General features: G+C 37.3%; 1 protein-coding gene across 3 annotated transcripts in view; it reads right to left on the reverse strand.

Annotated features, from left to right (window-relative positions):
- LMBRD2 (LMBR1 domain containing 2) overlaps positions 1-27067 on the reverse strand; it is a 49798-nt gene that overhangs the window by 22413 nt on the left and 318 nt on the right. For 2 of the 3 annotated variants that reach the window (XM_066239806.1, XM_066239796.1), the window contains exons 2-7: positions 14134-14370; positions 13775-13872; positions 10949-11044; positions 7710-7877; positions 7149-7359; positions 300-374 (exon numbers count right to left, since the gene is read on the reverse strand). In XM_066239806.1, coding sequence (XP_066095903.1) covers positions 300-374; positions 7149-7359; positions 7710-7877; positions 10949-11044; positions 13775-13872; positions 14134-14307 — 822 coding nt within the window. In that variant the 5' untranslated portion in view covers positions 14308-14370. The remainder of the gene's footprint in view (positions 1-299; positions 375-7148; positions 7360-7709; positions 7878-10948; positions 11045-13774; positions 13873-14133; positions 14371-27067) is intronic. The other variant, XM_066239812.1, reaches the window with a different exon arrangement.

Below are 27067 nucleotides of genomic sequence, written 5' to 3' on the forward strand. Positions count from 1 at the left end.
AACTGTAAGGGTCCATCTCCATGGCTGTGTCATGGCAGTTGTAATACATTACTCATACAAACTCTATGTCCACACTGCAATGGAAAATGCTGCCAATAATTAATGTTAAACTTGGAACACAAAGGAACAAATGTTATGTTCAAATGACTACTGGTTTATGGTCTATATTTCCATAAAAGAAAAAGGAATTAAGAAGACTTCAATCATAGGCTGCTTTCATACTTTCCTGATGATTTTATTGTAATAAAATATAGAAACATATCTCAAAGGAAAATAGATGCAACTTATAATTTAATTACCTTTTTAAGTATTGTGTCAACACATTTTCTCAATGGGTGGTTATACTTGATGCTTTCATTCACTTTACGAACCTCCTACATAAACAGTAAGAAAAATGAAAATATTTCCATTTCTATAGGTTGGATCAGGGTCCCCAAACTTTTTACACAGGGGGCCAGTTCACTGTCCCTCAGACTGTTGGAGGGCCAGACTATAAAAAAAAATATGAACAAATCCCTATGCACAATGCACATATCTTATTTTAAAGTAAAAAACAAAAACGGGAACAAATACAATATTTAAAATAAAGAATAAGTAAATTTAAATCAACAAACTGACCAGTATTTCAATGGGAACTATGTGCCTGCTTTTGGCTAATAAGATGGTCGATGTCCGGTTCCATATTTGTCACTGCTAACGGTAACAAGTAACATGTGGCGCCGCCACATACAGTACTCCAGGACTCACTGACCACCAATGAAAGAGGTGCCCCTTCCAGAAGTGTGGCGGGGCCGGATAAATGGCCTCAGGGGGCTGTAGTTTGGGGACCCTGGGGTTGGATGTTTGAAATGAGAATGCTCCAGGTACTATATAAATATACATATTCTCACAAATTTAATTTCAATCCAGATTACTTAACATTTATATGAAGTTCCATTCACAGAATAAAAGTTCTTTAGAACACAAGTGAAAATGCATGCAAAGTTATACAGGGCACAGCAAAAGCAGGTTTACAGTTGTAAGTATAGGAGAGCTTGTCTTTGTATTATTTATTAGTTAGTAGATTATTTTCCATATGAACAACTGTAAACCTACCTTTGCCCTGCCCTGTATAATAGGTATTTCAGCACCATCACACTTTTTATTCCTTTCTAACACTCCCTTGTCATTTGCTTACTGGGTCCACAAAGATGAATAAAAATTGTTAAAAAGTCTCAAAGGATGAAATTTTGCAATCCTGAATGAACAGGGCTGTGCTCCTTCAACTTGCTTATCAAGCTGAATTGTCTCACTGTCTGAAATACAGTGAAGAGACCAGAGGAGCAGGACAGGTTACCAATGTCACAGAGCACCTGCCTTCCCTGTGGGAGAGAGCTCCACAGCAGTCACAGCTAATGATTCACCCCTATTTGTTTATTACGGGCACCCTATGGGCCAGCCCTGCGCTGTGTAACCACAATCCGTACCAGAGGGTGACTGGGAAGACGTGGTATCATACGTGTTTGACTAAGATTAGAGTCTAGTGATGAAATAATTAAATAAGCAATTTAATGTGTATGAAAGCCATCAAGGGGTTAGGGAGCAGCACCTTTAGAACCAATAGTTCTGAAAGAATCATTATATTCTCTAATAGTAACAAAATTTTTAAAAAGTTGGAACCACTGTTCTAGATGGAATAAACAGCATGTTCAAAGGCTGGGAAGCAAGAGCGAACTGACCAGAATGTTGTCAAGAACACTCTGATTGTAGGGTCAAGAATGGCCTTAAGGTACATAAACTGGAGGCAGGGAAACATCTGGCATACAGACAAAGTGACAAAAAAATATCTGTAACTTATCTGACAAAAAAGTCACTGTCCTTAATATATGGAGGGCTCTTGCAAATCAACAGAAAAATGAAAGGACACAGAAGAAATACAATTGGCTGATAAATGTCTGGAAAAGACACGTAAGCTCACTGAAAAACAATTACAAATTTTTAAGTGCGAATAATTTTCTTATAAAATTATAAAAAAGTGTATCATGTAATGAGGTAAGATTGCAGGGAAACAGGTCCCCGTATACACAGTAAAATGTGGAAGATAATTTAGCAATATGTATCAAAAATTTAAATATGCAGACCTTATGAATAATCTGTATTGAAACACACTGCTCCTGTCAAATGGTTTAGCTTCATGAGTTTGAAAGCACATCACTTAATCTCATTATTTAATTTAAACTGATTAGTTAACTAATTTTAACTGATTATTTAAACTAATAATCAGCATAAGTAGGAGTCAGCCCATCAAAGGAAGAGGCAAGAATATTCCAGATAGAGGGACAGCACATACAAAAGCCTTCAAGCAGAAAGAAACAAATTTTCAAGGAACTAAAGGAAGTCCAGGTTGATTTCAGGATAAAAAAGAGTAAAGGCCTGAGAAGTACTTGATCAGGTTGAAGAATGATGTCAGCAAAGCACCCCAGAAGTCCTAACACCAGTTCGTTGTGGGTCAATGTGTGAGGCCCACACACGAGAATAAGATAAAACCCGGGTTTTTAAAAAGTGCTTGAAGCATCACTGGATTACAACTTTCCATTGCTATGCTGTCTTCAAGTTTTATTGACTTGTTAGCAAAACTCTGAACATGAACTATATACTCTGGTTATGTATTCATATATGAAATATATTTTTTCCTTTATATCCTTTAACCGTATTAAAACAAAATGAGTACTGAAACAGCTATTGATATTTGCTATGTGTGTTACAACAGTAAGTTTCCTTTAAAAGTTCCAAGTTTTTATAAAGTGTGGAATGTATGTGAAACATTAGCTTATTTTCTTCACTTAAAGAACGTAACCCTGAGCTCTGTCAATACTGCACCTCATCTCTTCTTTACGAGGCGGCCAGACAACACGGGTGAAGCCAGGCGAACAAGTGGTGTTCGGCAGAAAGAAGTAGTTGTTTCTCCCTTTCCAAAACCTCTACCTTGAAAAATGACTAAAGATAGAAGGGACTTCTTTGGCCATGTAGCAAATACCCTCTGAATAGTCTGACAAGGCTTATAAGTTTTATTAATGCTTCAAAGAAAAGCAATAGCCACACAGATGTATAAAACTGCAACTTGACGATTTCATGGGTAGATAAAAACTATAATCACTAATTACAAAAAAAAGGTGACTGAACTTTAGAGTCTGTTAAGACTCTGTGTTTAAAGGTTTTTCTCAAAGTAAATTATCTGCATTCTTGCTCCATGCCTTGCTCTGCGCCCCTGTGGCAGCCAGAGTGCACCCTGGGGTCAGTCTGCTCCCCTCGGCTGGGCTCAGGGATTCCTCACCGCTTCCCAAGTGCAGTCTGGACTTTCCACTGTGACATTAAAGGCCCCACTATCTGGCTACAACCTACCTTTCCAGCCTTACAAGCTTCATCTTTCCAACATTAACCTTATGTTCAATTAATTTGGTTTTAAAATCTCCTAATATGTGACCAGGATGCTGCCAGCTATAAAAAAAATTCTACCCATCCTTCAAGGCCCGGGTCATGTTTCACTTCCTCCTCTGCTCACTATTCAGAAGTGAAACCTCTATCCCAGAGCAGTTTCTTTATATACAGTAATTCACATAGCATTTACCATGCACCACAAAGGACTGCAGTTCTCCACTGTAGTTAGTAGCATCCTAACAGCCAGTTCTGCATAGCACTTAACACAAGAGGAAGACAAGAATTATTTATTAAATAATACATATATTTCCTTCTCAAGTTTATAGATTTTCAGACATTCAAAAAAGCAGAAAAGGTTCCAAATTCCCTGGAAATATGTGGACCAAAAAAATTACACCTAATAAATGATGCATTTTGGGGGGGGTTATGGGGCCAGAGTCCTGCTATCTGTGTGGATATGCTTCTATTTGCAAAGCATCCATTAAGAAGAGTGGTTTCTTACAGTATTTTAATGCATCCAATTAACATTTTGTAGACTTTAAATTTCCATGATATTTGTATGGCCAGTAGCTGTGGCAATCACAGCCATGCACGTGCAGGTTCCCATTAGATTTGGACAGACGGTAAAGAAACAGCGGAGCTGAAAACTGATGGGCCATTCCTTTATTCTAGCCTCGTACCAGCAGGCGAGTAAACACACAGACACAGAGGGCTCCAAAACCCACTTATTCAGTGCTCACAAAGCTACTGACACATCTGGGTTTTCCTAGAATCAAAGGTCCCCACTAGCTCAGTCACCTTTGGTTCCCCATCTCCTCTCTCTGCACAAACTCTGCACAAACTGGCTTCTCTTTCAGCAACCTGCCATCTTGGCTGCATTCTCTGCAAAAACATTGCCTCCTTCCTCTTTGTTCTCCTTCTTTTTAAAACTTTTTGGCATGACAACCCCTCCCCCAGCATACATTAGCGTAACAAAACCCCTTCCCAAGCAGGAAAGTAATTAGCAGTTTCACAGATCACATATCTGGGCATTTTTAACAATAAAAGTGAGCAAAATCAAAAAACATTTTACAAACTTATTTGTCCAACAATATTATATGTCAAATACAGTCAACAGAAAAGAGTGCTTTCCTTTCTATGTGGAAAGTTTTCTCCTTCCTAAAACTTTTTAAATTCCTCACACCTAACCCTAAACTGAAATAGCAGATAAAGCACCTGTTCCTTAGCAAGGTGCTCCTAGTTCACAATAACAAAAACAACATCTCTCTTCATTCAGACACTCAAAATCCAGATCTCAAAAAATAAAACGTATTTATATTTGTTGGACTATTGAATGAACTGGTGAAATTCATGTTCCTCAAATCTGAAACAATTAAATTTGATACCATCTTTTGGGGGAAACCCTATCCATTTAAATGATCTTTTAATTATTTTATTATCAAATAGAAATTTTCAAATATTTTCCAAAAAAATCAAGTTTTTAATATATAAAATTACCAAATATAAATTATCGTTGTTTGAAAAATATAATAATATTCATTATATGCCTGAGGAAATGTAATAGATTACTTATATTTATAGGAGATTTACTCCTATATTGCAAAACTACTTTAATGCCACAGTTCTTATATTTCATAGGGAATAAATGCTCAAAAGTCAACATAAAATTTTTCAATCACAGTATATAGGGTAAGCAAAAGTAGGTTTATAGTTGTTTGTATGGAAAATAATACAATATTTAATGAATAAAATAATACAAGAATAAACTCTGTGCTTCACGTACTCACAACATAAACCTACGTGAGCCCCACCCGCACAATCTTTTCTTCATTGACTCATCCACTTGAAAACGGTGCCGAATGTCTCAGAGTCTGGAGGACCAGGGATCGTGTTATGGTTTGAACTGCAACTTCTCCCAAATTCATGTTGTTGTTTCTTTTTCTCCGAAATTCATATGTTTAAGTTCTCAGAATGTGATCTTATATGAAAATAAGGTTGTTGCAGATGTAATTACTGAAATTAAGACAAGGTGTGCTGCAGTACAGGGCCCCTCATCTAGTACAAGGGGGAAATCCGCACACAGAAAGGTGGACAAGGAGAACACCATGTGAAGATGATGGCAGAGGTCTACAAGTCAAGGAATACCAGAGACTGCCGGCAAACACCAGAAGCTGAGAGAGGCGTAGCAGAGGTCTTCCCTCCAGTCCTCTGAAGGAACCAACCCTGCTGACATCTTGATCTTGGACTGGTAGCCTCCAGAACTGTGAGACTATTCATGTCTGCTGTTCAAACGGTCCCCTTTGTTATGACAGCACTAGGAAATGAATACAGAAGCCTTCCCAGAAGAATCCTCACTTATGTTGAGACCCGAAAATGAAGTAGGAGTTAGCTGAAGAGAGTGGAGAAAAGAGCATTCCAAAGGTTCGGGATGGTATGCTCAAAAAGAAGAGGTGATGAACGCAACGGCTAAGTTTAGGGGTCAGAAGCCAGGTCAAGTCTCGCCCAACACTTGTTCTTGTTTGGAACACATCCATTCTCACTCATTTATGTATTGTCTGTGGCTACTTTCATGTAATAGTGATGGAGCAGTTGCATACAAATCCTAAAATATTTACTATCTGGCCCTTCACAGAAAGTCCGCCAATCCCTGTTAAAGCACAAATTGAAGTCAGACTGCCTGGCTCTGTCACTCACTCACTGTGTGACTCTGGGACACTAACAACCTCTGTGTAACTTATTTTTTTCATTCATAAAGTGGGGATAAAAAATCTCCCTCATAAGGCTGTGAGAATTAAATGTATTAGTATATGTAAAGTTCTTGGAAAGTCATTAGTAAGTAAGCAACTCTATATATTGTAGTTGTTTGCTGTTATTCTCACCATTGTTAAGTTTGAGGAACAAAGTTGACCAGTGTAAAAGAGAGGCTAGAGATAAGACTGGAGAGCTAACCATGGGCCAAATCATTTTTCAGTAGGCCACAATAAAACTCTTTGGAGTTTATTCTAATACGAATGAAGAGCCTTCAACAGGAGGTTTTAAGGTGGAGAGTGACATCATTAGAATAGTATATTTTCGCAGAAGAGCAAAATGTGAGATGACTATGAAAATCTTTTAAATCAATAACCAAATTATTTAACAGCAAGATTTTATAATCTGTTAAATATTTTTATGTATATTATTGAAATCTATACTTTCAACACCTTTATGAAGATAGTTCAAGTGATTAGCATTTTTTGAGTACAATGAAGTGCCTTATTAAGATTACAGACAGGAAACAAAAGTTACTGATACAAACTCCCATGCAAATTGTTTTCTACTGCGAGTTCCAGACATGGTGGGAGTACTTCGGGTTTACTTTCAGGAAGAAGTGTTCTCTGATTCCTAATTTTCACTCCCACTATGTCAGGGTTACCTATAACATTAATCTGAGACACTTTAGAGAGCAAAAGAGGGCACTATTAGAAGCTACCCAAGGACAACGCGCACAGCCCTGCACTGTCGGGTATATTCTCCCTGAATCTTTGGCAGTTAGAAGATGGAGATGACATCTCATGAAGCTGAACTGCCAATTCATCATCTGAATGAATGAGACATCCTTAAGAAGTGTCCAACATCAAATATTAAAGTCCATCGATGTGCTCACAACAATAAACTAACCATGTATCCAAAAGGGGATATGCAGAACTTGCTGTTAGGTGTAAACTTGACTGTAAGGCTTACAACATGCTCACCTCCATGACGTCTTCTAATGTCTCTTCTGCATCTGCTTTCTCTGTCATCAGTTTGGCCGCCTTAAAATAAGTTTTCATAAGCAGGTAACCTCTTTTTGCTCCGTTCCAGTACGACCGAGGGATTTCCACCAAGCCGTACCCCAACAACAACACAAGAAGAAACAGACCCCACGTATTTGCAGCAGCTATCCCAATTGTCTGAAGCTGGTTCCTACGAGAGAGAACACAGCAGACAGCTGTCATAAATTTTCCCAACACAAATCTAAAATGAAACTAACTAGTGTTAAATGGTTTGTCAGAAAACCCTAAAAGATGGCTAACATTTTATATGAAAAAAATTAGACCTTCAAATCCTCAGCTCCCTTTTTAGTAACAGTGGATGTTATTCCATATTTTCCTTCTTAGTAATATGAATTATTCACATATTTTTTTGAGGAATCTATAAAACATATAACTTGTTATGCTTCTTGGTAAAATGGTGCTTGATATGAGATATATATATACATTAATTTTATAAAGTGGAAATATACACAGAAACAACATTAAGAAGATTTTTCTTACCATTCTAAGTGCAAATGTGGGTTTACAGCTACATAAATTAAAAATGCTCCAAAAATCAGCAAATAGGTGCCGTAATAGATAGCGTTCTCAATCAGTGCGGTTTTGATCTTCCCGGTGATAGAGAACCCCCCGGATCTCGCGTACGACTGCATAAATGGTAAGAGAATCCTAGGCGGAGGGGGGAAATGTGGTTAATAGCACTCGAGATGTCTTCATAATCTCAAAATACCAGAATCTCAATTTTAATGTGTTGTCTAATGTATTTTTTAATTTTAATATATTTGTTTTTACAAACACATATGATTTTGATTAATTGTTAATATCAAAAAAATTATAATAAATGACTGAATTTTTTGTAATATTAAATTTGGGGGAGAGCTAAGCACATTCCTGGGAGCAAAAGAGGCCATAATGACCAGCAGAGACTAGAACAGTGAGTGATTTATGAGTCTTAAAAAAGGCTTGAAAGCCTTATGAAGAGTTTGGACTACATCCAAAGAACAATGAGGAACCATTTTCTTTAACAGAAAAAGGGACTCAGTCAATTTTAGTTTTCTTAAAACTGACAAGGCTTCAGTGTGGAGACTAGAGTTAACAGGAACAAAATTGGAACTATCTGTGTTGTAATGAAGAGCAGGCTATCAATATACTGATTTTGAAGTGCCTAGGACTTCAAAAAGCTGGCGATCCAGCTTCAGAGTTCAAGAAGCAGGATGAGAAACAGACAGATCCGGGGTCACCACTGCATCGGTGATACTGAAATAACATCAGGAGGGCAGAGTGTGCAGAAGGAGAAGTGAGAACTGAGGCTGCCCTCTGAGAAACGGACTTTTAAAGCAGAGGAGAAAACAGGAGGAGGGGAAGCCCGCTGAGACAGGACAGCAGGGAATGGAAGGAGACTCAGGAGTGCACATAGAGTAGAAACCAGGAGAAGCACGGGTTTTAAAGTTAAGACAGAAAACAACAGAAGCAATGCTGCCGGGCGGTCAGGTAAGTGAAGAGCCTGCGTTTGTGAGGGTTGACAAGTGGGGACAGAAAAGAGCTCAGCGAGCTGAATAAAGAGTAAGCAGTGAGCATGTGGAGACACTAAATGCTAAACATAGACAATTCGTTTAAGACTTTTGGCTGGGTAGGATAATCTATGATACATATAATCAAATGGAATATTTTACAGAAATGAAAAAGAATACTAATAAATATAGCACAACACAAAAGAATCTTAAAAATGCATAAAGCCAAAAAGAGAGGCAAAAAGTACTTCTTGTATAATTCTACACTTCTAAAGTTCAAAAACTCAATAAATTCAATAAAAATTTTTTAAAAATAGACAATATAGAGAAATAACTTAAGTGCCCATCAGTAGATGAATGTATAAAGAAGTAGTGCATATATACAATGTAATATGACTCAGCCACAGAAAAAAATGAAATCTTGCCATTTGCAATAACATGATGGACCTAAAGTATATTGTGCTGGGTGAAGGAAGTCAGAGGAAGACAAACGCCAGATGATTTCACTGATTTGTGGAATCCAAAAGACAAAATAAATGAACAAGCAGAACAGAAACAGACTTGTAGATACAGAGAACATTTTGATGGTTGCCAGATGTCATGGGAGCTGGGAAATGGGTGCAAAAGGTGAAGAGATTTAGAAGCACAAATTCGTAATTACGGCACAGTCATGGTGATGTAAAGTACCGCAGGGGGAACCTAATCAACTATATTGTAGTAACTGTGGATGCTGCCTTGATGTCTACTAGTTTTGTCAGAGTGATCACTTCATAAGTTATGTACAAGTCTAATCACTGGTTTGTACACCTGAAACTAATATAATATTGTACATCAACTGTAATTGAAAAATAAAAAAAAAATTTAATGGAAAAATCAACCAGGCATAAACTCACCTATGGTGATGCAAGTCAGAATCGCCGTTATCTCTGGGAGGGCAATGACAGGGGTATGAGGGGAGCGTCTGGGGACACTGTTAATGCTCTTTATCAACATCTGAGTGCTACTTATGTAGGTGTATTTACTTTGAAAAAAGTTAAACTAAACACAATCTGTGAGCTTTGCAATACTAATTCATACTTCCGTGAAACAATCAACAAAAAAATTGAACTCTGATGAGGAGGTAATTGAGGTGGGAGATAGAAAGTGGGAAAGGGTTGGGATCTGAGGGACTCCTAAGTACGAGAGAACTGTGCATACTTTGCACAAGTACAGGGAAGTGAAGGTAACAAGAGCCAAAGGGAATGGGGCTATGTTTCAGGAAGAGAGATTCATTTAACAGTGACTCCTCCATGTTTTCTGGGGAAGGAAGAACGGAGGGATAGGTAGATAAATAGACTTGATGGGAATCTAAAACGCTGCCATCTGATCGCTTCTATTTCTGCTGGGAGGTAGAAAGCAAAGATGTTCAAGGAGAGAAGGTACTGCTTCTAGGATATATGAGAGTCACAAAGGGAATAGCAGAGGTTGAAGTGACGGGAAAGATTGCTGCAGAGAGTGAAAAGCAAGCCGACTGGAGAACAAAGGAGCAAGGCTGGCGACGATGAGCCCCGTGAGTTCACTGAACATTAGTTTACGGGGCACTACCCCATTCTTCGCGTGGCTTTTCTATTGCAATGTTGAAGGCCTCAAGTTTTAGAGCTGAGCTGCCTGCAGAGTATCTAAAATGCTCAGCAGGAAGTCAATTGTGGGTCTGGAGCACAGAAGAAAGACAAAGCGAGAGTGGATAGAAAAAAAGATTTGAGATGCATCACAAGCCGATGAAACCATGGCTATAATTAAAGCTATACAGGGAAAGTCAGATAACATGATGACCAAATGTGGGACACTGGCATTTAGGAAATGGACCACAGAACTGGAGCCCATGAAGGCAATGCAGAAGGCTGGAGTAAGCGGATAGAAAGAAAAGCAGGGATGATGATGACCTTGGCACGAGCAGCTTCCCGTAACAACGGGACTGCAAGGAGACTGACTTGCACTGAAGGTCGAGAGAGAAAGCAGTAACTGGGAGGGAACAGCAACAAGGAAAATTATTTATTCTATTTTCTATTTCTTGGGGTTTTTTTCATTTCTTTAAGATGGGACAGACTTGAAGCAGAAAGGTAAAGGATAGAAATTTAAGGGAAAAGATAAGTGACAAGTAAATTCTAAAATATGAAGAGTCACTAAAACAATAATTTCTCTTTTTACTTCAGCCAAAATTTAAAAACTTTATCGTTCACTACCACTTACCATGTTAAAAACTGTGATGTCCAATACACCACCCTCCAGAAAATTGGCATGATTCCATCAGGAATGTAACTCCATGGCTTGAAACACGGATGATGGCTGTTTCATAACAATTTAAAGCAAATTCATCATAAGTGATGACTAATTAAATAAATTATATTTATTAACATTCAGATTTTAAATTATTGACTCTAACTTGTATAATTTCATATAAAACTTAAAATTCAAAGCTGACTGTCAAACTAAACACACACACACAAAGGCAACCAAACAGTTTGAGGACACAATGTTCATCCAATAGACTGACTAATAATGCAACAGTACTTAAAAACCAATACACCATGAAATTAAATCTCTGACATGATTATCTTTAATATATACATTCAACCCATTTGTGAGGTTGGTTACTTTGGGGGAGGGGAGCAGGGAGGAGAATGACATTAGACAATTAATTTCTGGAAATTGAAACATAACTAATCAGTCACTGTAGCATAGCTTCTATGAAGATGCATGCCAGCATCTATTCATAATCCGTTTGAATTTTCTGAACATATGTGCATCTGACCATTGATTCTTTTACTGACAGTCTGCCTAGACTGGAAGGGTATCTTCTAGTTGAAGGACTTCCAACAATTCACAATTGTTGCAGATCTATATCCAATTTTTAATGATGCTTCAAAGGGGAGCATCTACATTTTAAATATACCTTCATTCAAGTTAGATTTTAAAATAAAATAAAAGCTGCAAAAAGAAGCATGTAAATACCACGTAAAGCATTGGTAAAAACTAGTCAACATTAATTAGTTTTCGATCTAAGCTGGTATATATTTGAACAAAACACTAACTCATATTGCTGGAAGTGAGACGTAATGCAGCCAGTTTTGTAATTCTATTTGGAAGGTAACTGCTATGAGAAGAGAACTGACCATTTTTCAATGCAAAAATTAAAAGACAGGGCCCTGGTCCATTGGCTCAGTAGTAGAGCATTGGCCCAGCATATGAATGTCCTGGGTTTGATTCTCAGTCAGGGCCCACAGGAGAAGCGACCATTTGTTTTTCTACCCGTCTTCCTCTTGCTTCTCTCTCTCTCTTTCCCTCCTGCTGCCATGGCTCAGTTGGAGCAAGTTGGCCCTGGGAGCTGAGGATAGCTCCATGGCCTCCCCTCACATGCTAAAAATAGCTCAGTTGCCAAGCAACGGTACACCAGCCCCAGAAGGACAGAACATCACCAGGTAGGGGGCTTGCGGTGGGGGAGGGGGAATCCTGGTTCCGGTGCATGTGGGAGTCTGTCTCTCCGCCTCCCTGCTTCTCACTTAAGAAAAAAAAAATTAAAGGACAGCATTGAAATCAATGATGGGAAACTGTTAGCCTAAAATATTTGCCTAAGAAAGTCTGCCACACTTTTTGTTTTTTATTCTGAGATTTCTTTGTTGGATTTTATCTTTTACAATCAAATGCGTTTTTGTACTATGAGCTTCTATCTTCTTTAATACTGGCCACATATACTTGAGATTCTCTGCCATAGTGTATACTGTGGGTTGAAGAAAGTACATTAATACAGGCATAAACATACACTTCTCTCCTACCTCCCACATAATGTTGTCCATAAAACCCATCTGTAAAAACATGTTTAACAGGTTTTTGTTTTTTGGTTTTGTATTTTTCTGAAGTGAGAAGCTGGAAGGCAGACAGACTCCCACATGTGCCCAACTGGGATCCACCCAGCATGCCCACCATGGGGTGATGCTCTGCCCATCTGGGGCTTTGCTCGGTTGAAACCAGAGCCATTCTAGCGCCTGAGGCAGAGGCCATGGAGCCACCTCAGCGCCTGGGCTATCTTTGCTCCCATGGAGCCTTGGCTGTGGGAGGAGAAGAGAGAGGGAGGAAGGAGAGATGGATGGATAGGGAAGCAGATGGGTGCTTCTCCTGTGTGCCCTGGCTGGGAATCGAACCTGGGACTTCCACACACCAGGCTGATGCTCTACTGCTGAACCAACTGGCCTGGGTCTGTTTAACAGTTTTTGAAATAAAAAAATTCACCTTTGAGTTGAAGGTGAACCAATACATACACACAAAAAACATTTATTAGTTTTTTTACTTGGAAGTTTGATATGAATTAAATAAAACCTTTGGTAATTTAAATTTTAGTCATTCATAGTCTAAAACTATAATGATTTCAAAGGCTGTGCAATATGTAAGGAATATCCCCCACACAGAATAACCTCCTTGTCCTTTAGTACACAACCTTGTATGTTAGGCAAAAAAAGAAACAAAAGCATGCCCCATTTTTAGATCAGAGAGTGGCGGAGAGAAAAACAGTTTTTGGAAGTCAAGGTAGAACCAGGACCAAAAAGTCAGGCTTTCTCCAAGTTTCTCATTAGCGTCTACTAAAAGGCCTTGTACATCAATAAATATTTAAGATTATTTAAATATTTAAGTTTTAAACAAAATACAATGTAATTAAAAGTCTACTAGCAAAGGATGAAGGTGGGCGTAGGGTGAGTAAAGAATGAGGATTAACTTTTATAAACATAAAATCCAGATGGTAAAAAGTGACAATTTCAAAACAATTTGTCTTCTATAATATTAGGAGGAAAGGAAGGGAGGGAAGGGAGAAAAGGAAAGGAAGAGAGGGAAAGGAAGGAAGGAAGGAAGGGAAGAAAGGGAAGTAAGGGAAGGGAGGGAAAGGAAGGAAGGGACGGAAAGAAAGGAAGGAAGGAAGGAAGGGAAGGAAGGAAAGGAAGGAAAGGAGAGGAAGGGAGGGGAGAGACAGTAAGAAGGGGAGGAAGGAAGGAAGGGAAGAAATTAACAAAGGAAGAAGAGCAATACCTTGGAGCTGGGGTAGCAGTTGCATACAGGCCTGTACTGTTGCTGTTCTCAGGGGGGCTTGAGTTTGCAGCAGCATGCTTGCACCGGTTGTATATTGTCTAAAGCAACAAATGCATGGTTTAAAAATGAAAATGAAAATGTTACCAAGTATTTAAGGAATAGGGGAGTGTATCAACCTATCTACCTAAAATTACTTTCCTGGCTATGCTTTCTAGTGATTAAATTCATATAGTAACATTTAAATTAAAAATATAAGTATAACCTTACATAATTTAGCTGTTTTGGGACCTAACATATCTCAAACATGCTATATGATTACAAGTGTCTTTTAAATTGTGAAAATCAGTTTCACCTCTTACCGTACTGACATCCAGAGGCAATATGAAGACAATGAGAAAGCAGAGATACCAAGCTAGCAGTGTTCCAACAATGACAAGTCTATGCTGCTTCTTAAAGTCTCCATATCGATGAAGTAGAAATAATGCCAGAAAAAAGACAAAAACAATCTCGAGTCCCAAAGCCGCACCGCTCATTATTGAATGCTCACTCTGCCTAACCAAAATAATTCACGTACAGGGTTGGATCATATCTGTAAACTGAAGGAAAAAAATGGTGGTATTAACAGGAAATGACCACTGGGAAACTTCTTAAATATTGTTTATTAATCTATTATAAATTCTTTGGAAAACGGTCAGGCTTTATAATGGACTATGAATAAGATGAAAAGGATAATCTTACTCTTAGGTTCTTATATCTTATTTTTAAAGCATATCTTAAAATTTCACATAAATTGTACCTTCAGGATAAAAGGTATTTTTGTAAAAAATTACATTAGTTCTAAAAACATTACACATTAAGAATATGAGATGTGGACCGTTTTAAAATAGTGTCATTTGCAATCAAAACAGCATGGTATTGGCAGAAAAATAGACACTCAGACCAATGGAACAGAACAGAAAACCCAGAAATAAAACCACATATATATAGTCAAATAATTTTTGATAAAGGGGCCAACAACACACAATGGAGAAAAGAAAGCCTCTTCAATAAATGGTATTGGGAAAACTGGAAAGCCACATGCAAAAGAATAAAACTGGACTACAGTCTGTCCCCCTGTACCAAAATTAACTCAAAATGGATCAAAGATCTAAACATAAGACCTGAAACAATGAAGTACATAGAAGACATAGGTACTCAACTCATGGACCTGGGTTTTAAAGAGCATTTTATGAATTTGACTCCAATGGCAAGAGAAGTGAAGGCAAAAATTAATGAATGGGACTACATCAGACTAAGAAGTTTTTGCTCAGCAAGAGAAACTGATAACAAAATAAACAGACACCCAACTAAATGGGAAATGATATTTTCAAACAACAGCTCAGATAAGGGCCTAATATCCAAAATATACAAAGAACTCATAAAACTCAACAACAAACAAACAAACAATCCAATAAAAAAATGGGAAGAGGACATGAACAGACACTTCTCCCAGGAAGAAATACAAATGGCCAACAGATATATGAAAAGATGGTCATCTTCTTTAGTTATTAGAGAAATGCAAATCAAAACTGCAATGAGATACCACCTCACACCTGTTAGCTTAGCTATTATTAACAAGACAGGTAATAGCAAATGTTGGAGAGGTTGTGGAGAAAAAGGAACCCTCATACACTGTTGGTGGGAATGTAAAGTAGTACAACCATTATGGAAGAAAGTATGGTGGTTCCTCAAAAAACTGAAAATAGATCTACCTTATGACGCAGCAATCAATCCCTCTACTGGGTATATACTCCAAAAACTCAGAAACATTGATATGTAAAGACACATGCAACCCATGTTCATTGCAGCATTGTTCACAGTGGCCAGGACATGGAAACAACCAAAAAGCCCATCAATAGATGACTGGATAAGGAAGATGTGGCACATATACACTATGGAATACTACTCAGCCATAAGAAATGATGACATCGGATCATTTACAGCAAAATGGTGGGATCTTGATAACATTAAACGAAGTGAAATAAGTAAATCAGAAAAAACCAGGAACTACATTATTCCATACGTAGGTGGGACATAAAAGTGAGACTAAGAGACATTCATAAGAGTGTGGTGGTTACGGGGGGAGGGGGAGAGGGAGAGGGGGAGGGGGAGGGGGAGGGGCACAAAGAAAACTAGATAGAAGGTGACAGAGGACAATCTGACTTTGGGTGATGGGTATGCAACATAACTGAATGACAAGATAACCTGGAGTTGTTATCTTTGAATACATGTATCCTGACTTATTGATGTCACCCCATTAAAAAAATAAAATTATTAAAAAAAATAGTTTACACCTTATGTATGCTATATACAGTGTACTGTGAACAGTTTTTCTATCAATTATATTTCAATAAAATTGTAAAAATCGTATTTTTAACAATGCGTACTAAAATAAATCACCACCAGGAATGTATGTGCATGCCTTTTGTCTTCATCCTAGACAGCACTGCCTATTTTTTAATTTTAAACATTCTTACCAAGATAAAGGTATTCCATTGTCAAAAAAAAAAAATAGTGTCATTTGGAGCTGGTTCTTTAATGTGGTAAGTCCTAACAGAATATTTTATACAAATATACTATGGACCAGATCCTAGGGAGTTAGATATTTCATAAATTCAAGTTTTCTAAATCATCAGTAACCCATTACTTAAAATTTTCTACAAGAGAGGGAGGGAGAGACAGAAAGAGAGGACCATGTGAAGTAATGTTTTCTTTGTTTGAAACAGTATTTTCCTTTACTGCTAATCTTGTCTAACAACTTTCAGAACTTGAAGTTCTTAATTCACTTACTGCTTCACAAGATATGCTTACTATTGTACTTTCCATTTATCTATATAAATCTTATTTTCTGTAAAGAAAGTTACTTTATTTTATATGCATAAAAACTTATCAGTGATTATTGAATAAAGTCATACATTGAAAATATTTTTATTATAAACTGATGATACAGACATAAGCAAATGGTTGTTTCCTATCTCTCTACCCTTATAAAATAATTCACCTTCATTAACAGAAGGCAATATGTACTTTTCACCTTTGTAAAATCAATGTTAGGCATTTTTGTTAGTCTGTGGACTAACTATTATAGATTAATGAATTGATTAATATCTTAATGTAGAGAATCAAGGTTGTGATGCAACCATCAAAATAAAATAAGGCAAAATCAATATATATCTCCAACCAAAACTAGTTATAAAAATAAAATAGAAAGTCTGGGTACTTTAATAAGCTATATTTAAGTCTATGTAAGAAATATCCCTTTGTAGAATATCACAAGTAAAAATCGTGCTTAATAAACTGCTTCTTTATATTGTTGAAGCAGTTTCTTTCTATTCCTCTGTGCATTTCAACTAATATTTTCAGTTTCCTTAAATATCTAAAATTGTACCCACTTTGTCATTTTCATCATATCCTGCTATATTTTTGTTCAAAGCACTTATCCAGTTAATTCAGTGTATTCTTTATATTTATTGTCTCCCTATAAGCCCCCCTGTGCGCACGTGCACGCATACACACACACACACACACACACACGAACAGGCTTGACAAATTTATTCAGTACTATAGTCCAAGTCTCTGATATATTGTCTGGTATGTAGCAGATATTCAAAACTATTTGTTGAATGAACACATGAATGAATAAAAAACATTACTGTATCCTTTAATATATACACTACTTTAAAACTTTTTATGGTCTCGAAATAGATTTTACAAATACTAATTACAACTCAAAAGGCTTAAAAATCTGTCTACTACTAGTACTCAAACTTTCAAATTTCATAATCTATCAAAAAAACTTACACCACTACAGTAAGAGTTAGTCGGATCTTATTTTAAGCCAAGAACAGATAAAGTGGTTAGGCAACCGCTCGACCTAGGATGTGCTGATGAAAACCACGACCATCGGCACGATCCAGCTTTTAAAAAAATATTATTCAATATGAGTTTAATACAATTATTACCTGAAAATTCCTTTAGGGTTTCACCTAGACCTTTATTTGACTGAAATTATCCAGTACAACAAACATAACCATTATAGAAAAGAAGACTATTGAAGATTACCAAGGAAATGTTAAAGTATGACAGAATCAAATGATGGAATATTACTGAAGTATAAGAAGTGATGTTTGTTAAGATTATTTAATAACATAAGAAAATTACCATAACATTAACTGAAAAACTAGATTTGCACAATTTTACATAACATGCATAAAAATGAATAGGACAATAATGGGATCTATGCAGATATCAATATCAGATGGTAAAATTACGGGCGTAAGCAAACAACAAAAGTCAGTTATAAACTTGCAACTAATATGATTTTTTACAATGACTGATATTTTTAGTCTATTTCATTGCTAGTACTTTAAAATATTATAGGTAAATAAACAGAATTATGGATCTACTATTCTAGTAATAAATGATTTGTTTCATCTCTTCCCATATTCACTATCTTAGTGTCCTATTGCTGCTGTAAACAATTCCTGTAACTTAGTGGCGTGAAACACATCCACATTTCATAGTTTATGTGGGTCAGATATCCAGGCACACTGTGGCTCGACTGAGTTCCCAAAATTGAAATGAAGGTATTAGCAGGTCTGTGCTCCTCTCTGGAGACTCTGGGGAAGAATCTCTTTCTAAGTTCACTCAGGTTACTGGCAAAATTCCATCTGTTCTGGTTAGGGACTGAGATCCTTGCTGGCTGTCAGCTGGCATTAGACCTTACCTCTAGAGGCCTCTTTGCAGGTAGCCCTGTATATCTGAGCCAGCAATGAATGCTTATCCAATCCTTCTCCTTCTAGGAATTTGACTTCCTCTTCCGTCCTCAGCTGGAAGAAAGCTCTGATTTTAGGGCTCAACTGCTCTCACTGGGCCATCTGGATAATCTAGTCATACTTCCAGGATTTAGGCATAGATATCCTTACAGCTCTATTTCTCTGCTTACCACAGCATCTATTTCTGTTCAAGTTGAACTCCTGATACATTGTGATGACACAAGGTTAGGACTAGGGGTCCCATGAAATTGGAAATAAAAACAGGTTTCCCTAACCTGAGATGAGAAAACTAATAGTTTTAAAGTTCGTGTATCTAAATTCAAGTGCAGAATTTTGATTTTGTTTTTTGTTTTTACAGTCCAGAATGATAGTACTTTCCAAGGTTCCTTATGAATTCCTATGGCCTGTTTTTGTTATTGCAGTTGAATGATATTCTGCTCGAAGCTAGGGATGCCTTATTCTCCATCTGATTTAGTTACTTGTATTTTAAATTTATAAAGTAACTGTCAATTAAAATCTAATAAAGATAAACAAAAATTGGTCAACTCAAGTTTGGCTTATTTAAAAAAACAAAAGCAAAGAAACCTTACTGAGAGGGCAGCAATTTGGCAATATGTATATCAGAGGCCTTAAAGAAGGTACATGTCCTTTGTCCAAATGATTCCTTTCCAAATAACTTAAAGGAAACCAAAATGGGAACAAAATTTATTTAAAATGTTAGTTTTTACAGCAGCATTATTTAAACATAAAAACATAGAAACAACTTAAATGGTTTACTCAATAGTCCAGGAAGTCTTAAAAATATTCACTAGCCTTCTCGTGGTCCATTGCCTTTTTGAGAAAAACAGTGAAGGGTTTCATAAATCATTAATCCTGCTAACCTGGCCATGACTGATGGGAGGAGAGATCTGTGTCTGAGTCAAGAAACACTCCATTGCAGACAGTACTTAAAGGAGCCCACCAGATTCCACCAGTCTAGAAGAAAGTGAGATCCAGAGAGACCCTTTAGAGATGTCACAAGGGACATGGGCAGGATCTGAGGGAGCATATATAAGAAGCATATGTATATTTCGGACAAATATACATCATGATACTAACAACAGTTGTCACAAAGTAGTCAAGAGATTACTTTTACATTATTCTTTGTACCTTCTTGTGTGTTTTTTTAATTTTAAACAATGAACATGCATTATTTTGTCATTTTAAAATTATTATGCCAAGGTTGTGGGTTCAATCCCTGGTTAGGGCACATACAAGAATCAACCAGTGAATGCATAAGTAAGTGGAACAACAAGTCAACATTTCTCTCTTTCTCTCTCTCCTCTCTCTCTCTCCCCCCTTTCCTATCTCTCTCTCTCTGAAATCAAAAAATAAAGTAAATACAATTATATAAGTCAGTATAGTAATATAAAGATAAAACACATAGCAACTCTAAAATAAAAAATTTTGCTGCAGTGTTAAGTGCCTAAAATCACAACTGTTTTAAAATACAAATGTTTTATTATACCATGGTAAACTTGGGTTCCAAATCCCAACTCTGATTAATAACTGTCTAACTTTATGCAATTGAAATTGTTAAATAAGGATAATTATCTCATACAGGCTGTTATGAAGATCAAATGAAATATAAAAGTAAAACACCAAGCAGCAGTTTCAGACACAAAGCAGGTTGTCAATAAATTCTTGTTGCTAATCTCCATTTCTTTCATATCATGTGCTTCCAAAAGATAACTAGTTGCTTCAATGGTCTCCAAGCATTGTTTTACACTAAGCTCTCCCCCTACCCCGATACCTATGCTTTCTACTTCATAGTTTCTATGATTACCAGTGCCTGGGCCCACCCTTATTCCTATAAAACAAAAATTGATCTTCACTCACAGAAACTGCTCCCCTTGCCTCACTTGACAAATTGGGATTACCATCTAGGTCTGCGAGGTAACCCAAATGCCCCTCACCAGACTCCTGTGAAGAGACATGAACCATGGTTCTAACAAAGGTATGTTTAACAAAGCAGTGCCATACAGAAAGACAATGCCATTCTTCCAGGAAGATGCTCAAAATAGAGGTGGGTCAAGATGGATCACTGGCTGAACTGCAAACATGCGCAGGTCTGCAAAATCACACTCAAAGCCAAAGGTGAAATAAGTCCCTGACCATAGCAATGGTCCTTCTAATAATATTCTTCAAATATTAACGTATTTACACTAAATAACAAAAATAACTGAAGAAAATGCTAAAATTTGGAGCCAAACCAAAATTCAGTCCCAGTGATTAGAAATGAAAGAGACTTAAGGTCATCAAGGTTGGCATTAGCACACAGTAGCAAAAGTAGATTTTACAATGCTAATTTATTCATTCCATCAAATTTAAGTGCCTGATATGCAGACATAGTCTACGTTTCAAATACCAGTTCTGAAAGTCTTAAACATTTTCAATCCAACTAAGTCTTTTACCAACCATCAAGATACAGTGGTACCTTGAGACACGAGCAGACCAACATACAAATTTTTAAAGATATGAGCTGCAACTCGGTCCGTATTTTTGTTCGAGATCAGAGAGAAATTCCGAAATACGAGTCATGATTCGGGAAGCTGCCGCTCGGTGGCACACTGGCGCACGGGTCCAGTATTGGCAGCACAACACCAGCATCTCGTTCTTTCTCATGTCTTACCCACAGAATCAAGTCGAATCTCGTGCACTGTACTCATTTTTGCATCATTTCTGCATATTTTACTTTTTTTGTGTGCTATCATGGAGCCGAAGAAAGTGTGTGTAAAGGACAATGGTGAGAAGAAGAGATTGATGTCAATAGAAGTAAAGCAAGAAATAACAGAAAAACATGAGCATGCTGTATGAGTATTGAACTGGCAAGAGGTTACAAGAAGAACCTTGAACTCAGCATGGAAAATGTTATGGCCTGATATTGTTGCAGACAGGGACTTTGAAGGATTCGAACCAGAGACCGAGACTGAGGTAGAAGCGTTGGAGGAGATTGTGTCCCTGGGAAAGTCGATGGGTCTGGAGGTAGATGAGGGTCATGTAAACGAGCTCCTCGAGGAACATGAGGAGGAACTCTCAACTGAGGAGTTGAAGGAGCTACAGATGATGCAACATACGGAGCTTGGGCAAGAGATTAGTAGTGAGGAGGAGGTAAAGTCAGAGGAAGTGATTTCTACAAGTGAAATTAAAGACATGCTGGCAATGTGGGAGAAGCTTTCAAGTTTCATTGAAAAGAAGCACCCAGAAAAAGTTTCAACTGGTCGTGCTTCAGCACTTTTTAATGACACTTGTTTGTCACATTTCCGTACATTTTAAAAGGCAGGCAAAAGCAAACCTCTTTGGATAGATTTTTATTCAAAAGTCCTGCAAGTGAAAGTGCCGAAAGAGCAGCCAAAAAGGCAAAAACAGGTGAGGATTAAATGAAAAATACAGAATGTTAAGGTTAGGTTAAGTTTAAAGTTAAGAAAGTGGATTTTTTTAAAATTGTTTATGTGGTTTCATTTTAAGAAAGTGTAGTTTTAGTTTTGTTTAAAGTAAAGAAAATGCAGTTTTAGTTTACATTTAGTGTTAAGATAGTTTACATGTCTACAGTGCCTGCATCCCTTCCTTCCTCGCTCCCTCCTCTGCCATTCACCTCCGTTAGCCGCACTCGTCTGTCTCCAAGGTAAGAATACAGTACTAAATAACACTTTTTTCTTTTATTTCATATATTTTGTTATGCATTGGTAAAGTATACATGTGTGCTTCTTAATTAAAAACATGTCTTTTTTCATAATTTAGGATGGTTTGGGGATATTTCACAGGCCTGGAACAGATTAAATCTATTTAAGTTATTTTAAACGGGAGAAATTATTTTTAAACATTAAATTTTATATTTATTGCCATATGGATCTCTCTTATTTCTTTTATTTATTTATTTATTCATTTTAGAAAGGAGGGGGGGGAGAGAGAGAGAGGAGAGAGAGAAGGGGGGGAGGAGCAGGAAGCATCAACTCCCATATGTGCCTTGACCAGGCAAGCCCAGGGTTTCGAACTGGCGACCTCAGCATTTCCAGGTTGACGCTTTATCCACTGCGCCACCACAGGTCAGGCTAAACGGGAGAAATTTGATATACAGGTTGACTGACTTACAAGCTCGGTTACAGAACAAATTAAAACTCGTATCTCAAGGTACCACTGTACTGTGCAATAATCGTTCAAATGCCTCTCATGATTAGCATGTTAATGTTACTGACCTGGAGTACTGTTTCCTAAGTACTTTATGGTTGATAATGATTTTTCAGGCTAAACACACTTTAAGTGGAAAATTTAGAGGTGAAGACAATTTAAAAATGTGAATAATTCCAAATATTTTCAAAAAGAGAGAGAGGTAATAGAAGGAAGGAAGGGAGGGAGGGAGGGAAGAAGGAAAGAAAGATGGAAGAGAGGGAGGAAAGGAGGGAAAGAGGGAGGGAGGGAGGGAGGGAGGGAGGGAGGGAGGGAGGGAGGAAGGAAGGAAGGAAGGAAGGAAGGAAGGAAGGAAGGAAGGAAGGAAGGAGAGGATTGAAGGAAGGAGAGGATTGAAGGAAGGACTGGTAGCAATCGAACACAAAAATCTTATCAACACCTAAGATTCTGAAATTGAATGAAAAACTCCCAACTAGAACTGGGTGCTTCATCAGAATAAGACTGTGTTAACTTAAATATGTATCTCTATATTTTTATTGGGGTGACATCGGTTAATAAAATTATACAGGTTTCAGGTGTATAATTCTATAATACATCATCTGTATGTTGTACTCTATGTTCACCACCCCAAGTCAAATCTCCCTCCATCACCATCTATCTATCCCCTTTCTACCCTCTTCCAACTCAGCTATGTGAAATAATAAGTAGGAGACAACTAAAGATTCTAATAATGAAAAAGAATCAGAACTAAATATGAGTGATGGAAATCAACAGCTCTCCACCCCTAATCAAAATTTACATTTAAAGATAATCATTATTCTCACATTTAAAGATTTTAGGTATAGAGAGAATGCAGTTTAGAATACAGACAGAATACCACAAAAGCATGTCACCCCCACTTTAAAATGTAAGAAAGTCATAACTGAGTTGGCAAACCAACCAAGTGAATGCAATTCCAAAGTATGACAAGCCATTCTGAAGAAAGATGGACACATAAAAACTGTTTCAAAAACAAACAAACAAAACTGTTTCACCTCTAGCAAGGCATAAGGAGAGATAGGAACCATGTAAGAAGGTAAGACGAAAACAAGTGAAATTGTAATTAATGCTTAAAGATTGTAGGTAAAGTTGTAAGACTTACTTTGATAATTACAAAATCCTTAGAATCCTTCCTAACGACTAAAGATTTTTTTAAAAAATAGGACTAACATTTAATGTGTTAGTAGATGCCAAATACTGTGCTAGCATGCTTTATTGAATTAAACCTCATAACCCAGTAAAAAAAAAGGACTGTTAGTATCTTTGTTTAATAAAGGAGGAAAATGGCAGAGAGAGGGTCAGAACTGGGATTCAAACCCAGACATCCTGACTACTGAACCTTGCTTACAGTTAGGATACACCATTCTTTTCTCCGGTGCAGACATGGCTTCTTAATAAAATTTAAACTGTTTAGCCTGGCCTGTGGTGGCACACTGGATAGAGCATCAGCCTGGAACGCTAAGGTTGCAGGTTTGAAACCCTGGGCTTGCCAGGTCAAGGCATATATGATAAGCAATCAATGAATAACTAAAGTGAAGCAACTATGAGTTGATACTTCTTGCTCCCCCCTCTTTTCTCTCTCTAAAAATCAATAGATAAAATCTTTAAAAAAAATAACAAACTGTTTAAATAATAGCTTTGTTCAGCAATTTGTTCACAGTGAACAAATTACAAACATTCTCCAATTAATTATTCCCTTAGATATATCATGGTAGAGTGCTAAGAAAGTCATGTTTAATATAGAATTTAAGTAAGCCTTTTTACCTTGTATCTAAGACTACCATTATTTAAGGATAATATATAATTCTAATCTACATAGGAGAAGTAGAAAAGAAAACAGAGCAAATTAGAATTAGGGTTAGTCTTTTGTTCCTCTAAGCTAAATCACATTTAAAAAACTAGAGGAATCTTAGATTTACCACATGCAGTGATGGAGCTAAGAAGCACAACACCCTCCATCTCAGTAGAATCTCTTTTTGTCATATTTGATTTTCAAGAACACTAAAAGACTACTGAATATAGATATAGCTTATAGTCAAATGTAATTTCCAGTACTTTTTGGCCCCTCCTGCGCACTGATCTTGTAACTATGTTCTTCCCCCTTTGTACGATCAACACTTTCCCAATTCACAAATTCACTTTGTATTCTAGCTGAAGCTTCTGAAGAGTACTAGAAATTACTCTGTCCTTTTTAGATATAAAAATATATATATTTCATTTGTCCTAAATATTGATCTTGTATTCTACTTGTAGAAATATGGTATACCTCTCTCATTAAACTGGGACAGCAGGTGTTCTGAGTAAGATTAATGAATAAAATTAATCAGGAAAACAAAATCATCCACATCATTTGCAATCACAGTGTAACTCTTGAAAAGACCAGACATTAATCTGTACTGTAGCCAGTAATCTCAAATTTTCAATGGATTTAATTCCCTAAACAGAACCACATGTACCAATTTAAACTTTTATAGATGGATAGATAAATAGATAGAGCCATGATTAGAGGGAATGAAGTGTAAAAAGGTATTCCCATTTTAGCAAGCTAAAGTATTTCTGTTATCAAGGCAAACTATTAGTGAAATATCTATTCTGGAATATAAAAACTCTGACTTTCAAAGTTGACAGGGTCTCCTCGAGTCCATTTAGGATCTCATGTCCATCAGGTCAGATATTTCAAGTTCTCTGAAAACTAGTCATGTTCCTTAGCTCTTGGGCACTAATAGCTAAGTCCTAAACAAGACTATTTCTCATCTCTAAATTGAGAATCATCCCACCTATTAGACCTTCCTATCTATCAGCTCTAAATCTAAACCGGCCTCTCCCAGTTATTTTATATGTCAAAACTTTGTTTTCTTTCATCAAGTCATTTTAAAGTTTTTTGTTGTTTATTCTTTTTCTTCCATTAACTTCTAAGTTCTATCTTATTCACTTTCACTACCCTCTTCCAACTCAGCTATGTGAAATAATAAGTAGGAGACAACTAAAGATTCTAATAACGAAAAAGAATCAGAACTAAATATGAGTGATGGAAATCAACAGCTCTCCACCCCTAATCAAAATTTACATTTAAAGATAATCATTATTCTCACATTTAAAGATTTTAGGTATAGAGAGAATGCAGTTTAGAATACAGACAGAATACCACAAAAGCGTTTTTGTTAAAACGTTTTTGTTAAAAATATTTTATCTAATGATTTGCAATTTTTTTTAATGATTTGCAATTTTAAGGGAAAAGATGTAGATTTCAAATTAAGACAACTGCGTTCTCCTTAGCCAAAGTAACAGAAAGGTAAGTTGATGTAAAAAAGAAAAAAAATTAGAATATTGCATTTAAAAATATGTTCCATATAACATTAGTTTAATGAATTCTAAACATTCGGCCTAGTTATTCTTAGCTATTTTCAATCCAAATTAATGTCAACAGATCCTTTCTAGACACCAATTTCACCTACTTCCAAGAACAAACAAAAGGATCATGAATACATTTCTCTGTCAAGAGATGGTATTTCCTTTTCAAGCTAAGCACCAAGCCTGAAGCAAACCTGGGCAGTATAAAGTGAATTAGTAAAAGAAAACGATGTATCATACAGCATGCTGATGTAAATTTTGTGATGACACTGGCCTGCTTACCTGTGAATTTAATAAATCCTCCCCATTTTTATTAAGGCTGCAATGTATTCCCCCCACCCCCTTCCCATTTTCCCAGGCCCCGGTTGTAGTGCAGTTTGCACAATGGATTTCGCACGGTCATCCCATCTGGAAATGGCACACTCTACTCTAAGCCGCCTCCAAACTCTGTTCCGGGGAGATAGGTTAAAAGCAACTCCCTTTCGGGCCGCGACGCAACCCAAAGCAACAGAATGGCTTTGTTGGTGGCCCCAGCGTTGCACACTAAAGCCCTTCGCAAGCACAGCCACCTTATTTGTTCCGGCGCTAGCGTTTATGAGACTTGTCGCGGCTGCAAGAGGATGCGCAGCTCTCCCACTGCACCCAGCAGGGGCCACCGTGGTCTCCTGCTCCCCGAAAATTAAACCACCGCCTCTTCTCGATCTGCGCTTCAATTTAATAACCGCTGTCCCACTCTGATTTGACCCTCACTCCCAGCCTGGGAGAGGAGCGCAGACGAGGCAAGGACCTAGTCCACAGACCCGGTCCTACCCCGGCCGCAGCTCCCCGGGAACGGCGAGAGCAGGTGCGACGCCCGCGGCTCGCAGCCTCGCACCTGGCCGCCCATCCGGGCCACCGCCTGCCCTCGGGGCTGGGGCCGTGG

The sequence above is a fragment of the Saccopteryx bilineata genome, chromosome 1 (assembly GCF_036850765.1).
Source record: "Saccopteryx bilineata isolate mSacBil1 chromosome 1, mSacBil1_pri_phased_curated, whole genome shotgun sequence".
In the NCBI taxonomy this organism is placed as follows: domain Eukaryota; kingdom Metazoa; phylum Chordata; class Mammalia; order Chiroptera; family Emballonuridae; genus Saccopteryx; species Saccopteryx bilineata.